The 14,258-nt window shown below is 31.8% G+C and overlaps 1 protein-coding gene and 1 non-coding gene across 2 annotated transcripts; both read left to right on the forward strand.

Moving 5' to 3' along the window:
• Positions 1-8,457: 8,457 nt before the first annotated feature.
• Positions 8,458-8,826, forward strand: LOC127244131 (uncharacterized). Its single transcript, XM_051264466.1, has one exon. It carries the CDS (start codon positions 8,458-8,460, stop codon positions 8,824-8,826), a length of 369 nt encoding a protein of 122 aa, XP_051120423.1.
• A 4,970-nt stretch (positions 8,827-13,796) lies between these two features.
• LOC127244474 (small nucleolar RNA R71) lies at positions 13,797-13,903 on the forward strand. The gene has a single exon (XR_007837198.1). It is a non-coding gene; the product is annotated as a small nucleolar RNA R71 (small nucleolar RNA).
• The last annotated feature ends 355 nt before the right edge of the window (positions 13,904-14,258 follow it).

Raw genomic sequence — 14,258 nt, forward strand, 5'->3', positions numbered from 1 at the left:
ATTATAAATAGGCTAGGGTTAGGTCCCCATGATCAGCACGCCGTAAAAGACATCTAATTCTCCCTGCAGTTTCTGCTCCTCACCCGTCAAGGACAGAATAGAAGCCGGCTCTCTGATCTTGGAAGACCAAACCTTTAATCACCCAAGATTTGTATATGGCTTCATCAGGTACGCTTCCGCTTTAAGGATCGGGCATCTAATATTCAACATTATCCTCCTAATTCTATCACTAGTTAACTGATAATTCTCTAATTCAGGGCTTCCTACATTTAAATTCGAACCCAAAACAATTGGAATTGGGTAAGAAAATAATGTACATTGATACTTTTGATTAGAAATATTTTTGGAACTATAAAACCTATAATTTAATCACTGTTTCTTGTAAAGTAATACACTTTCAAATATTAATTGTATTAATAAGTCCGCAGGTTAAAATACTAGAGGCAATTGATGATTCGGACAGTGATGACACCCGAGAAAAACAATATTCCACGCCCAAAATAAGGTGGAGATTTGTTATATATTTTGTCTTGTGATTATTGAGGCCTAAAACGCACATAACCGACACGCCCAAATTGAAGCCCGGAACCCGGCAACCCGCTGCCCCACCCGATCTGTGTGAGACCCGTCGGATCACAGGCTGCCTGGCTTTGAACTAGTCTGGTCTGAACCGCTGGTCTGATCTCTATATATTATGCTGCTCCCTGAACTGGATTCAATTGAACAGACGAGAAGAAAACAAATCCTCTCATCGCCGTTCTCTCAAGCCCTAGGCGATTCCAGTGCCCTTCCGATCAATCGCACTTGTGTTCTCCGGTGAATCTATCCGGCGAGCTTGGAGGTACTCCTTCCCTGTCGATGCGCGACTTGAACCTTGATGGTTCTACGGTTTGATTAAATCAATTTGTGCCTTTTTGTGTCTCACGATGTATATGTTGTTCGCAGTGTAAATAGGCTTGAAATCGTTGGAATTTCCTTAGGTTGGGTTTGTGGTTTGTGTATTAGTTGCGTTCTGTGGTGAGTCATTTGTGGCTTGGGTCTTGGATCTGTGTTTGATGTCGGTTTATATTTGGATAAAAAACTAAGTCCGAGTAGATTGCTTCCGTAATAATAAAAATTGCTTTAAGTTTTCTTTAGATTCTTATTTTGATAATCGATTAAACAAGTTGTCGATTTTGGTTTAGGAATAACAGACATCAAATTTTGACACCCGTTGCAATAAATATATCATATCTACCAGTTTATGAACATCCTTTTATTTCAAATAATAATTAATAATATTATTGTAAATAAGTACTCCATTTGCCCGGTAGAATTAGTCCCATTTTTTTCATGCAGTTTAAGAAATATTATTATATGTAGTTAATTAGTTTTATTACTTAATGTAATATCTGTAATAGAATATTATTTTAATATTTTTTTATGAAATATTGAAATAAAATTTCAAATATTTTTAAATTTCTTTTATGTTTAATATTTATAGAGTGAAATTATTATTATTATTATTTAAATTATTTTATCAATTGTAATTAATACTTAAAAAAAAATTAAGTTTAATAATTTCAATGTAATTAACACAATAAAATGGTCCTAATTATAAAATATTTAATCTAAACAATACTTTACATAAAAAAATTTCGTATTTTATATCGCATATTGTATATCGTACTAAAAATTCTTTATGGTATTTTACAGTTCTGATACCATACCAAATAGTTGTCCCATATCATGTTTTATGCCGAAATATCAAAATTAAAAATAATTTTATATACAATTTTGAAAAAAATATTAGAAAAACTAACATTTCTAGTATCAATATACTGAAATATCAATATATACCTAATATACCGACTACTAAAATATCAAAATTGTATATATTATTGTCGGTATATAATACCAAAAATGCTAAAAATATATGCAATTATCATTCTAAAAAGTTCGACACGGTATCATACTTTATCGAAATTAACGCATAGAATACCTTTGATATTTTTGGTATTTTTCATGCAATATGTGTATTACTTCATCAATTTGATATATTTCATATCTAGTTGTTGATAGTAATATATGAGTTTTGTTTTTCTTTTTTTAAACAAAGAAATAATATAAAAATCAGTTCTCACTATTAATTAATTTTCAATCATAAAATATCAAATAAAATATTAATATTTTTTTATATTACATAAAAAATAATTTAAAAATCTAAATAGGACATAAATATTTATTCATATCATATCAAATAATTATTTACATTTTAATTTGTATTATTCATAATTTTAAATCGAATTTCCAAATTTACAACCAAACAAATAATAAAACTTGTGACATCTTAAGAAATAAAAAATAAAAATAAGACTAATTTAATGGAAAAAAAAAGTATAATGAAAGAATATTAATAAAATATTGAGTTCATTTTTGTTATAAAAAGAAAAAGATTATAATTTTTTTTTAACAAACCAAAACATAAATATACATGTGTTTCTTATCCCTCGAACCTTTAATATCTACCGTTTGAATTATGTACTTTTAAAAATATATATATTTTTTCTCTTACAAAATATTTTATTATATATTATTTTAATATCAATTAAAATCAAAATTTTTAAACTAAATCAAAAGTAGCATATATTTTTCGGAGAATTGGATAAAAATCCCTATTTATACAAAAGTGTTATAGTTCAGTCCTTTTTTTAAAAAACTTATATTGCACTTCCTCTTTTTCCATTTTCTTTGTTCTCTCCTCCCCACGTTGTAATCGCTCAATATCGATTGTTTTTTTTCGAGGGAAATCAGAGGTAAAGAAACCGATGATTGTGAAATTGAAGCCGCCATTCGCTTGCCCACTGTTTTCTGATCTCAAATAATCACCCAGTCTCCAATTTCAAATCTTGAACATAACACCTCCAACAAAAAGCCTCCAACAAAAAGCTGAGAGCGGTGGAAAATGATTGGACGAGAAGAAGCTGTCATTATTGGTTTTGATCTCCCTCTTTGTTTGATCAATAATTTCTTCTTGTCTTCCCTGATTAACCTCCGAAGCCCTCACTTAATTTCAACGGTAAGGTGGAACCCTTTTTTACTTTTTCATTTTTTGTATCCATTTCGGGTTTTGTGGATTCAAACGGCGATATTTCGTGGATACGCGTCGAATTAGTTTCTTGGATTTTTTTTTAAGTTTGGGATTAGGAATTTTGCGCTAGCTTTAAGTTCATTTTTCTCATTTTGCTGAACATATTGCTACCCGTGATTATTAGATGTATTGTCTTTGGGTTATTGCCGAGGAGAATTTTGTCTTTGTATAGGGGGTTAGGATTTTACGAGTTTCTGATGCATTTGGGGAAGAGGTTTTTTAAATGTCTGGTGCTAAATTTAATGGGCGAATAAGTTATTCTTGCTATTTTTAAGTTTGTGTATTGTTTATTTGGAGTTTTTAGAGGATTTGGTTATTCCTTGGATGGTTATTTCTAATTTGGTTACGCAATAAAAAGTGATAGATATTAGGATTTTCGAAGGTTAGTAACTGTTGTGAATTTATACTCCTTCGGAGTCGACATTCTACCGAAGTTGTTCGATGAGGAAGCCCAGTAGCGTCATCGTCGGCGAAGGAAGACGTTGCAGGTATGTTGTTCATCTTCGGAGAAGAGCTGCTACCGAAAGCCGTTGTCACTGTCCATTGTCAGCTACATAGATCTTGAAGTTGTCTGTGGATGAATTTATGTGGAATATCAAACAGATTTTGTAATTTGTTTCTTGTCCTATGCGTGAATCACTCAAATGAGAGAAGTTTGTTTTACTTTCTCAATTTAAGGGCATTTTTTGTTGGATATCTTCTGCTCTTAATTTCCCACTCGCAAAATGTCTTTTTAGCTTTAAAATTAGGTTTAATTTCAATTTTGTCTCAATATTATTAATTTTGATTTTATTTTGAATTTACTTCCACTAATATTTTTATTCGTGTCGAAGTTTGTTGCCAAAGCCCATCGATTCGGGAATAAATTCATAACAATAACTTCGTTTCAAATGGACAGAATTTGGTTTAGATGTGAAGTAGTTATATATTGAAGTTTTCAAGCATCCAATTGTTTCCTAGATAATGAATGAAATTTGTGGCAAAAGTTGGGATTGAGGTTTCGTTGGAGTTGTTTCTATGTTTTATTTATTTATTTTGAAGGTTCAAACACATGGTAAAAATAAGTTTATACAAATCCATATATTGTAGATACTGGAAATTTTTTATCTATTGCTTTAGACACAAATTCATGTTATATTAACAAATCAAACTTTGTAGCAACACTTAAATAGCCTAATAATGATTAATATTTTAACCAACTCATTTGTCACTTGATTTACCGTCCACGAGTAAGACTATACACTTGATGTATATGTGTAAAAATGTTTCTCGAGTTGAGATTACAAGGGCATAAGTTTGTGTATCTAAAATATTTGAAATGTGTATATGGGTATATGAAAAATGAAATAATATATAAATATAATGTATGTAGGTATCTGAATAAAGTACTCAGATACTAACACTGAGTTTATGAGTTTATAGGTATCTGAATAAAGTACTCAGATACTAACACTGAGTTTATGAGTATATATATACATTTCAAAGGTATTATATGTCAAGTAGCATATATTTTTTAAATTAAATGAGTTCCTACAACGGCAGAAAATTCTCTAAATAAGTTCCTACGGTTTGGATTACTTATGGGTGAAAATATATTAAAAAAAAAGTGTTTGTCTTATTACATAGAGTACACAATAAAAAATCTAATAGTAGATTACAACTAGTTCTTTCAAGTAAGTACTATATTTTTCTTTGTTACTTCATGAGAATGAATTCAAATTACATCAATTGTTTAATAAATTTGTAGTAGCAAAAGTGTAGTCTAGTAATGGAAAACATTTTAATCAACTTCTTTGTAACTTCGTTTATCATTCATACGTAGATATTGAACATTTATTGTATATGTATAATGGTGTTTCTCCGTTGAATTTTCGTAAACCTTTACTCTTTGTATTTTAATATTCTTTAGGAATAGATGAGAATACTATCGTGTTAAATTTATCCTCGGTTACCACTAATAAGGATATTGATACCCAAAATGATCAATTTCTCAAGTATGGAGTTTTCCGGGCATATATACTCGTTATTGAAGCATATGCCACCATTATTATAAGTACATAAAATATGTGCCCAAGTATGTCAGTATTTGATGCAAGTATGTATGTATGTGATCCGGGTACAAACACTGACATTCAAGGTATGCATGATGGTTGCTTAGGTATTTTTTGTGTAGTAGCAAGTATCTTGAGTGTGGTCGATTTCAATCAATCCTTGATGGAGAGACAATTAAGGAACCCGGTGAGAGCACTTTCTCTATTAGCCAAGTGGAAATGTTTGTGTTCAGGCGTAACACTCGTTATACTCACTGCCTATTTTATATATTTTTATTATTTATAAGTATTTTCTATAATTATATAAAAAAAATATGATTATGTATTTTAAATAAGAGATATGTCTAAGGCACTTCACATATTCAATATAATGTCTCGTATATTTTCTATTTTGGGTTTCTTTTTTTCTTTTTTTTGATGATTTGGGAACCCGCAGCCGCTACGCGAAATTGCGCACTGGGTATACCCCGGCCGAACCTAATACCCTGCAAATCAGGCCTGACGGGAAAGTTCTATTTTGGGTTTTGATTTAGAGTTTGAGGTTTTATCTTGAATAAATGATCGAACAATATGTAATAAATCCAAAGATTTTTAATGTGTGTCAGCAATCATGTATTCTAATAACCAACAAAATTCAATTTAGTAACTTATAACCTTGTTACACATCTACAAGTGGAGATTGGACTATAATAGTACATATATCATACAACTTATCTAAGTCATTCTTGACTTATTTAACCATCCATAACAAATACGTGTTGTTATTTTTTCTGAAAATTTTTGGTATCACATGAAGACTACCATGATGAACACATCATTGGTTACCGTCATCAAGTGAATATTTCGAATCGAAAATGGTCGTTCTCCAACCACAGGTTATCAGTGCATATATACCTTTTACGGAAGCATATGAGACCATCATTATAGGTAGTTAGATATCTCCCATGGTATGTGGATATTTTATGTAGGTTGATAAGAATGTGATATGAATACAAATACCGACATGAGAGGTATAAATAAATATATTTATTCCTATTGATTTTTTAAAAAACTTAAATATATTTATTTAAAACTATTAGGTAAAAAAAATAAAAATATAACTAAATCATTATTTAAAATTTATTTATTTTTATTTCTATAGAATAAGATTTATAAATATAATTTTTTTTTTTCTAAAAGAAATTATATTTATATTTATTTTATTTTATTTTCACGTTTTAAAGTATAAAAAATAAAATACTACTTATGAAAACGATTTTTTATACAAAATTATGTAAATGTCAATATGTATATAATTTTTTTACTTTGTTGATGGTTGAGAGAAATGACAGCGAGTAGAAACACAAATAACGGAATAGGATTTTATTTGGGTATCAACAACGTATAGTAGTTTTCTGTCTCATCCCACGATAAAATGTGACTTTAATTATTGTTTTTATTTAATTTTTTTAATTTTAAAATTCACAAATAAAAGTACACAAAAAACAAATAGAAATATATCATTACAACAATTTAGGTAAAGAGGATGTGTTATAAGTATATAAAAAGAATATTAAAAGTATTTAAATGTATTCTAGGAGTGCATTATATTTATACTGTATTATTTAATGAAAAATTTAAAAATAGAGAATAAATTTAAATCAATAGGAAAAAGAAGGGAATCCAGATAAAGTTTACTGACAAAAATTTTAAGAATAGGAACTAAACTTAAAGCTAACAATACTGACAAAAAAGTGTAGACCAACTTGTCCTATATTTTTTACTCGCAAATATCATTATTTTGAAATAGATACAAGCATGGAGGTAAATAAAATTATGTTTATGCATACAGGAGGAATTGATAAAAGCAGGTGCCGACAGGTTCGGCTAGAGGTTTTGGACCCAACACGTTTGACTTTTATTAAATTTTGCTTGCTTTATGGAAAATGATAGAAGTAGGTGTGTGGTTTTTTCTAGGTTTTTTTTTTTTATACATTTTGTGAAATAAAAACTGATAGTATTATTAATAATATGTAATATTCCTTTCCTTTTTCAATACTATGTTTTTCTATAATTATGTCAATTTTTGTTATTATTCATTAAATTTATGTTCAATTTATATACAATAAATAATTTTATTTAGTCATAATTTTATTTCCTTTAATTTATAAATAATAACTAATTTGCTATTACTTATTTTACTTATCACATCATTTTATATTAATTTTTTTAATGAATTTACTATAATAATCTCACTTTATTTTATCTATCTCACTTTACACTAAAATATTACTTTTCCGTCCCACATAATCTATCAACTCTTTTTATTTTTTATCGTCCCATATAATTTGTCATTTCCTTTTTTTAAAATATAATTATACATTTTAATCATATTTTAAAATTTATACTTTAATTTTTTTTATTTTAATTAAACTATTTAGTAATCTTAACATTAATTTATAATAATTTTTATTAAATTATAATTATTTTTATTATTATTTTTTTAATTATTTACTAATTATACAGTACCTAAAATTTAGTATTCTAACTAAGATAGACAAATTAGTTTGAACGGAGAAAGTATTATATTTTAATTTCCACGTCCAAGCAAAGTAATATGATTAGCTCAGATTGAAGAAGTATTAATATTTTTTTTGTTGTCTCCGAAACTTATCACTAGTTAACTTATAGTAATTATATATATATTTTTGTAAACGTAGTGTACTTATGTACAAAATGTCGATTCTACTTAGCGATTGTGTGTGCTTTTGATTCCTTCCAAGCCGAGTACTCCTGTGTATAAATAATGAATGTTCATTGTTAATGAAATAGATCAGTTCCAGCATTTACTCTCTCAATTTGCTTACATTTCTCATCATTATCTCTATATTGTCTTACATATATTTATATATAATATATATTCATTATATCTTACATACACACAACATTACATACACACGCACATACAATACACTATATAATATATATATATCTATCTGCCCGACTCACACATCCATATATATATATATATTTCATATTATATTATATTATAATATATATATACAGTATGAAATAGTGGTTGGCGGTAGAGATAATTAATATTTCTATTGGCTAATCTTATAATAATATTACAACATGTTATCAGCACGATTGTGCATTTTAATTTTTGCAAGGTAATATTTTATATCCTATTTATTTATTATGTCTAACCTTGCCAAACAAGAATTTCTCTCTCTTCTCGTTTCTGGCCAAAACTATATGGTCTGGGCTCGCTATGTTAAAATGTATCTCGCATCAATGGGCTTGAAAAATACCATTGCCCGAGATAAAAATTCCCCAAGTCAAGATAGTGCAAATGCCATGATCTTTTTGTGTCATCACATCGATGAGGCACTGAAAATGCAGTATGTCACACTGGAATCCCCACTTGAATTGTGGGAGAGATTGAAAGAAATATACGATCATATGAGGCTGACTATGTTGCCAAGGGCACGAAGCGAATGGCAAAGCCTACGGCTTCAGGACTTTAAAACAGTCCAAGAATATAATTCTGCCATGTTCAAGATAGCATCACAGCTGCGCCACTGTGGCGAAAATATATCTGAATCTGATATGATGGAGAAAACTTTCTCCACTTTTCATGCCTCTAACATGGTTTTGCAGTAGCATTATCGCGCTTCCAGAAATATTCTGAGCTAATCACATGTCTTTTGCTGGCCGAACAAAACAATGAATTGCTGTTAAAAAATCACGAATCTCGGCAGACAAACGCAAATCCATTTTCAGAGGCAAATGCAATACAACCGAAAAATTCGGTGCGTGGTCGTGGGCAAGCCAGAAATCAACGAATTGATCACGATCGAAATCAGAATCGCGGCCAGAGCCGGACAAACGCATACAGTCACAATAATTATCAAAACAGACCCCCAAATGTGCCAAATCGGCGCTATAATGACAGAAGGCCGTGCAGACCTCAACTAAGGCTCAACACCGGGAGAAACAAAAACAATGACGAGGAATGCACCCGGTGTGGAATCAAAGGCCATTGGGCCCATGTTTGTCCACAACCAGTCACTTGGTTGAACTGTATCGGGCCTCAAAAGAAAGGCAGGGAAGAGTTGCTGCCGAAACAAACCACACTGCCCACGATGACACATTTGACAATCTGATGAATGAAAATATCACACACCTGGATGCCGATGGTGACAAGCGTTTGTCACACGCTGCAAAATTTAAATAAAATAAACCTACTTCTGGAATAAAATAACAAACTAAAAACTCTACAACTAAAAGATAAATTCAATAAAAATAAGTTTCCAGTCTAGGAATGAAATTGACAACTTGGGTAGTGGATTTGATCATCGATAAATATTTAATTTTATTGGTTTCTAAATATATTAGTTATAGTTACCGACACGCGCCTAATAACCAAATCTTCTTTAATTTCTCTACAGTCTAGGTACGCTCGTCAAGTGCTTCCCTAGTTAGACTAGAACCCTAGTGACGCCACAAAGAATTTACTAGCCTAACCGCCTTGCGAACTAGAAAAGCCTAATTAAATTTATAATTACCTATGCGAAATTGTTTAAAATTGATTTTGTGATTTCCTAATGGTGTCTGCCACTAGTTGCTACTTGAACCAAATTAAAACATAATTACGGACACCTAATTTAGTTTAGAACTTAATCCTTAATCTAATTGAAATATCAGGCCACAATACCTAACCAGATTATAACTCAAAGAAATCAGAAACCACAAAAATACTTAGGAACCAAAGAAATATCATAGATCAAAACAAGTCTAATATCCCAAATCCATACCAAGTTGTTTTTTACTCCTAGACTAGAAAAGTAAACTACTCACTAATCATACGAGGAAGAACAAAGGAAGCAACAAGAAACATCGCCTGAGAATGATGTTGGTAGGGGTAGAACTCGAAATCTTCTTGGAAGAATCTTTCTCCTTCTTTTCCCTTGCACGGTTTCTCCCTGGGACTGTTTTGCACGGTGTTCTCCGCGACAAGTGGCATAAAGTCGCTCCTCCCCCTTATTTTTTTCCTTTATAGTTTCCCTAATTTTGTAACAATTGGGCTTTGGGCCTTTTTTTTTCTCTTTCTCCTCTAATTCTATCAATTTTATTATTTTTCTCCTGAAAATCATAAATAAATAATATATAGCCAAATCAGGTAGAATCTAATCAAAATCAACCAAATATCGCAAATAATATGAATATTTAACGCATGCGATTTATGGTTATCAAATCTCCGCACACCTAGATCATGCTTGCCCTAAAGCATAAATTCGAAACAAGCCAAAAGAAATCGCAGGCGACACAATCGAAAATTCAACATATCAAGCCAAGTCAATCTCACATGGTAAAGTGTATGCGTACATGCTCTCTGAAAGAAACAAGTGTGTATAATCAGCTAACGCTCGAGTAGTGCGACAAAAGATTATCCTATAGGCTTGAATGAAAATCAAATCTCCCTTGCTTAAAATACTTGAATCTAACATCAAGAATCAAAGGGACTTTTTTATAAAGGTTATAACGGGGCTGATGGTTAGGAGTAGAAAAAAGGATATGCGAAGGCTAAAATATGTTAGAAAAGAACACAATAAGTATACGATGCTAGCACGTGAAAAATAATTTGGCATAAATAATGAAACCCTTACTTTATTCACTACCCAAACTTCAATAATATAATTATATCAATAATTCATCAAGATGATATTTTTTTTATTATTATTATTTTTTCTTTTTGGGGCCTTTTTCTGTTTTCTTTTCTTTCTTTTTTTTTATTTTGCTCTTTTTTTTTCAAATATATATATATACGCCTTTCACTACCCGTTCTCATTGAAGCAAACACTTCTGAATGCATTATTTATTTATACTCAAACTTCATTTCTAACCGGTGCTGAATAAATAAGGTGCATCACACCGTGAACTTAAAGTAATTCTTTCTAACATAGTGTTCAAATCAGAGAAGGCTTAATATCAAAAGAAGGGTATGCGGCTAAAAGACTGTTTAATATAGAAGAAAAATGGGCTAAAAAGTCTCAAATGGGCTAACTAGGGGAAATATATTGTGCTGGTTGATAAAGAAATGCTCAATGGGTTACCTAATGCCCTTATCATTTTCAAAATGCAAGACTAGATATTTGCAAGTTCAACATATATAATCACTGAAGTTCTAGTTCATCTAATTGAGCACTACAAATCACACAAGAAAGAATTTCCAAAAGCTTGATAAATATGTAGTTTATTTTCTAATGTAAGCTTTTTGGAATATATACTCGAACTCTCACAGGGTTCAAATGTCAACCTGGCTCAACATATTTCAAATCCAATGTCATCAATCATGTCAGACTAACCTATCACTCAAACCATCTTTGACTCACTTCAGACAAATCTCAAAGATATGCGAAGGGACAACAAATTAGGCATCAAAAGTAGCACAAAATGAAAAATTTGCCCAAAAAATTTGCATTACTCTCTCCCCACACCTAAAGCAAACATTGTCCTCAATGTAGAAAAAACTAAAATAAAGTAACATAAGAGAGAAACTTCCCTGGAGTCCGTAGGATTGGTATGAGTGCATGTTTTTACTGTGGATTCCAAACTTCTTCAAGTTGATTGTGTGTCTCTTTTAGCCAACACCAAAATTGATAGCTCAGGGAGGAAGAAGAAGAAAGACGGCGGCCTTTTTTTTTTTCAAAATTCTCCAAGAAGTTCCCTACAAAAAAAAAAAATAATCCAAATCAAATAGGCGATGTTTAAAAATTAAAAAAAATAAAACAAAAACTAAAGAAAATAAAATAAATAAAGCTAGAAAACTTAGGTTGCCTCCCAAGAAGCGCCTCTCTTTAACGTCTTTGGCTAGATGCAGTTACCATGTTAGTCAGTAGGTAGTACTACTTCAAACCGTCTTACCCACTTCAGTTTTTGTCTTTTACTTCCATATTTTAAACAATGATTACTCACAAAAAAATTCTTTGCAAGATTCACATTATCATTTAAGTGAACAGGCTCCGACTGATTCGGATGCGGCTTCGATTTTATGTCCATGATAGATGTCTCATGCAATCTCAAGACTCCCTGCATACTTTTGTCAATAACATTCACACTGCACAACGCATTAGATTTTTCAAGGTATTTTATAGAATTAGAAATATTAAATTGTACTCTCTCACCATCAAATTCCATAGAAAGTATACCATGTTTCACATCAATTTTAGTTTGTGTAAATGGTCTACCTAGTAAAATCGGTGCAGGATTTGGAGAATTATCATCATGCATATCAAGCACATAAAAATGAACCGGAAAAATTAATTCGTTAACTTGCACTAGGACATCTTCAATCATTTCTTCAGGGCTAATTGTATCATAATTCAAGTTTCTTTTAAAGGCCCATTGTTCAAAGACTTATAAATAGATTTAGGCATCACATTAATTGCAGCTCCTAAATCTAACATTGCTCGTTTAATCTCCTACTTACCTATCTTACAAGAAACCGAGAATATACCTGAATCTCCACATTTAGGAAGAAGCTTACGTTGTAAAACGGCAGATACGCTCTCACCAGCAATAATGCATTCGTCTCCGCGTAGTCTCTTCTTGTTCGCACAAAGATCCTTCAGAAATTTTGCATACTTCGGCACTTGCTTGATCGTATCCAGTAAGGGTATGTTCAATTCCACCTTTCGAAACGTCTCCATCATCTCCTTATTTTTTTTTCCATCCTTCATTGGTTTCCCCAACCTACAAGGAAACGGTGCAACATTAGTTTTTGTATTAGTAGGTGTTTCAGAAGTTACCTTGTTCGATGTTTCAGTGGTGGCTTGCTCTATTTCTTTCTCAATGTCTTTCTCATTCTTGTCTTTTGGAACTCCAATCTTTGATACTTCTGAATCTTTTCCATTTTGTATAACAATCAAGCTCACATTCCTCGGATTGGTGTCGGGTTATGAGGACAATCTGCCTTTTTCTCTTGACTTCATCTTGCACATCTCATTCGCTATTTGACTTACTTGTTCTTCCAAGTTCCTTATGCTATTTCGAGTTTTCTGTTGAAATTGCAACATGTTAAATGCCATAGTTTTCATCATATCCTCTAAGGCATTACTTAGAATCGTCTGAGGGGGTTGTGGAGGGTGGTTAGGTGCTGGGAATCCCTCGAATGATCTCCAAAGTTAGCTTGTTGATTCCCATACTTTAAGTTCGGCTGATCTTTCCATCCTGGATTGTAGGTATTCGAGTAGTGGTTATATGCTCTTGGGATGAATCCTGCAGCACTGATATCTACTTCTTGACTTAAGGTAGGACAAATATCAGTAGGATGTTCCGAACTTGCGCAAATCCCACAAGCCTTAACTTGTGCCTTCCCTGAAACAAATTGTCGAACAAATGAAGTAAGTTCAGTCAATTGTTGTTGAATAGAACTCATATCGCTTGCTTCTTTAACTGCTACTGCTTCTCTTGGTCTGAATTGTTATGAGTTCATCGCCATATTGTTCAGTAAGTCCCACGCCTCTCTAGGAGTTTTGTTCATCAAGGCCCCTCCACTTCCTGCGTCAATGATTCTCCTGTCGATGGAAGTCAAACCTTCATAGAAATATTGAATCAGTAATTGCATGGGGATTTGATGATGGGGACATCGAATAAGTAGAGCATTAAAGCAGTCCCAATATTCAAATAAAGACTCCCCTGTATGTTGTGTCATTCCGCATATCTCTTTCCTCATGATCGCAGCTCGTGAAGCGGGAAAGTACTTTTCGAGAAACTTTCTCTTCATGTCAGTCCATGTAGTGACGTTTCTGGAAGATAGATTGAAGAATCCAGGCTATTCAGGAAGAATCGCAGCAATTTGCAGCATCTTTCAGTGAGAAGGGAAAAGCACGAAGCTTGATTTGATCTTCTATTACTCCTTGTCACTTCATACTTGTGCAGAAGACATCAAATCCTTGGAGATGCTTATGTGGCTCTTCTCCTGGCAACCCATGAAAAGAAGGCAACAAGTGTATTAGTCCTAATTTTATTTGAAAAGCACTGTTACCGTCTACCGTTGGGTATGCTATGTAGAGATGCTGCTGAGTCAAGTT

This window comes from Andrographis paniculata, unplaced genomic scaffold (assembly GCF_009805555.1).
Source record: "Andrographis paniculata isolate CXL003 unplaced genomic scaffold, ASM980555v1 Contig9END, whole genome shotgun sequence".
Lineage (NCBI taxonomy): Eukaryota > Viridiplantae > Streptophyta > Magnoliopsida > Lamiales > Acanthaceae > Andrographis > Andrographis paniculata.

Coding starts and splice junctions, on each gene's coding strand:
- LOC127244131 (XM_051264466.1), top strand. CDS start 8,458: ATGGGCTTGAAAAATACCATTGCCCGAGATAAAAATTCCCCAAGTCAA.